This window comes from Pseudovirgaria hyperparasitica (genome assembly GCF_010093815.1).
Source record: "Pseudovirgaria hyperparasitica strain CBS 121739 unplaced genomic scaffold EJ05scaffold_34, whole genome shotgun sequence".
NCBI classification, from domain to species: Eukaryota; Fungi; Ascomycota; class Dothideomycetes; order Acrospermales; family Acrospermaceae; genus Pseudovirgaria; species Pseudovirgaria hyperparasitica.
Window position 1 is genome coordinate 82,645 of NW_022985582.1, and position 1,383 is coordinate 84,027.

A 1,383-nucleotide genomic window follows, 5' to 3' on the forward strand; every position below is an offset into this window, starting at 1 on the left:
AAATTAGCTTTTCCTAATGCTAGATTAAAAGAAACTATATATATATACTAGCTAGAGAGGTTTATAGACTCTAATTACCCTAATAGAGTCTATAAATTAAATAGAGCTTTATATAGACTTAAATAATTAGCTAGAGAGTAGTAAGACCTACTTAAGAATATATTAATATCCTTAAAGTTTACTTAAATTATAGCTAAAAATATAGTCTATATTAGAGATAATCTAATTATTTTAGCCTATATAGATAATATATTAGTTTTTATACCTAATACTAAAGATATAGATAACTTCTATTTCGAGATAACTAAGTACTTTAAATTAGATATATCTAATCTAGGGTAAGCTAAATATTACCTAGGAATAGAAATAAAGAGAGATAGAACTAAAGGTTCTGTTATATTATCTTAATCTTCTTTTATTAAGAACTTATTAATTAAGTTTAATAAAGAGAATATAAAGCTATCTAAAAAACCTTTATCTCTAGGTATTAAATTAGATAAAAACCCCTTATAAGCTAAATTAAAAGATATTAGATAATTCTAAAGGGAAATTAGTTCTCTTATCTATTTAACTAGTCTAACTAGATATAACCTAAAATACCTAGTAGGCTATCTAGCTAGATTTATATCTAATCTAAGTCTAGAATACTTTAAAGCCTTAAATAAGCTATAGTAGTATATATTATTTTCTAAGGATTTAGAAATAGAGCTCTATATTAATAGAGACTCTATTAAAGACTCTAAATCTAATAATATAATAGCTAAAGGTTATATGGACTTAGATTAGAGGGGGGATATATCTAGAAAAAGTACTACTAGATATATATTCCTTATAGGGAATAACCCTATCTTCTAGGATTTAAAATTATAAAAAGCTATAGTACTTAGTTTCTATAAGGCTGAATATATAGCCCTTAAGGAAGTAACTAAGGAATTATTATATATTAAGTCTCTTATTACTTAAATTCCTATATTAAATAATATAGAGATTAAGGACTTATATATAGATAATTATTTAGCTATAGAAATTATAAAGAATCTAGCCTATTATACTAGAACTAAGTATATAGATATTTAATACTATTTTATTAGAGATAATTGTGAAAAGGGCAGGTATACATAGATATATAATATTCCTTATATAAGGAATATATATCTAAATAGAGTTATATAATAGGATCTAGCCGTAATAGACTATTATATAATAAACGGATCGGCGGAGTATAGCTTAAAGATAATAAGAATATAGTATAATTCTTAAAGTAAAGACTAGATAGAGAGAGAACTAAATACATAGAGAGACCGTTCCTTATATATTCCTCCTTATACATTCTAGATCCTTCTCTTAATTAATAATAGGAATCTTCTAGACCTCTAGACGTAC

The 1,383-nt window shown here is 24.3% G+C and overlaps 1 protein-coding gene across 1 annotated transcript; it reads right to left on the reverse strand.

The window, feature by feature from the left end:
- Positions 1-1,097: 1,097 nt before the first annotated feature.
- Positions 1,098-1,339, reverse strand: EJ05DRAFT_481049 (uncharacterized protein). The gene has a single exon (XM_033744983.1). It carries the CDS (start codon positions 1,328-1,330, stop codon positions 1,166-1,168), a length of 165 nt encoding a protein of 54 aa, XP_033595169.1. The 5' UTR covers positions 1,331-1,339; the 3' UTR covers positions 1,098-1,165.
- Between the last annotated feature and the right edge of the window lie 44 nt (positions 1,340-1,383).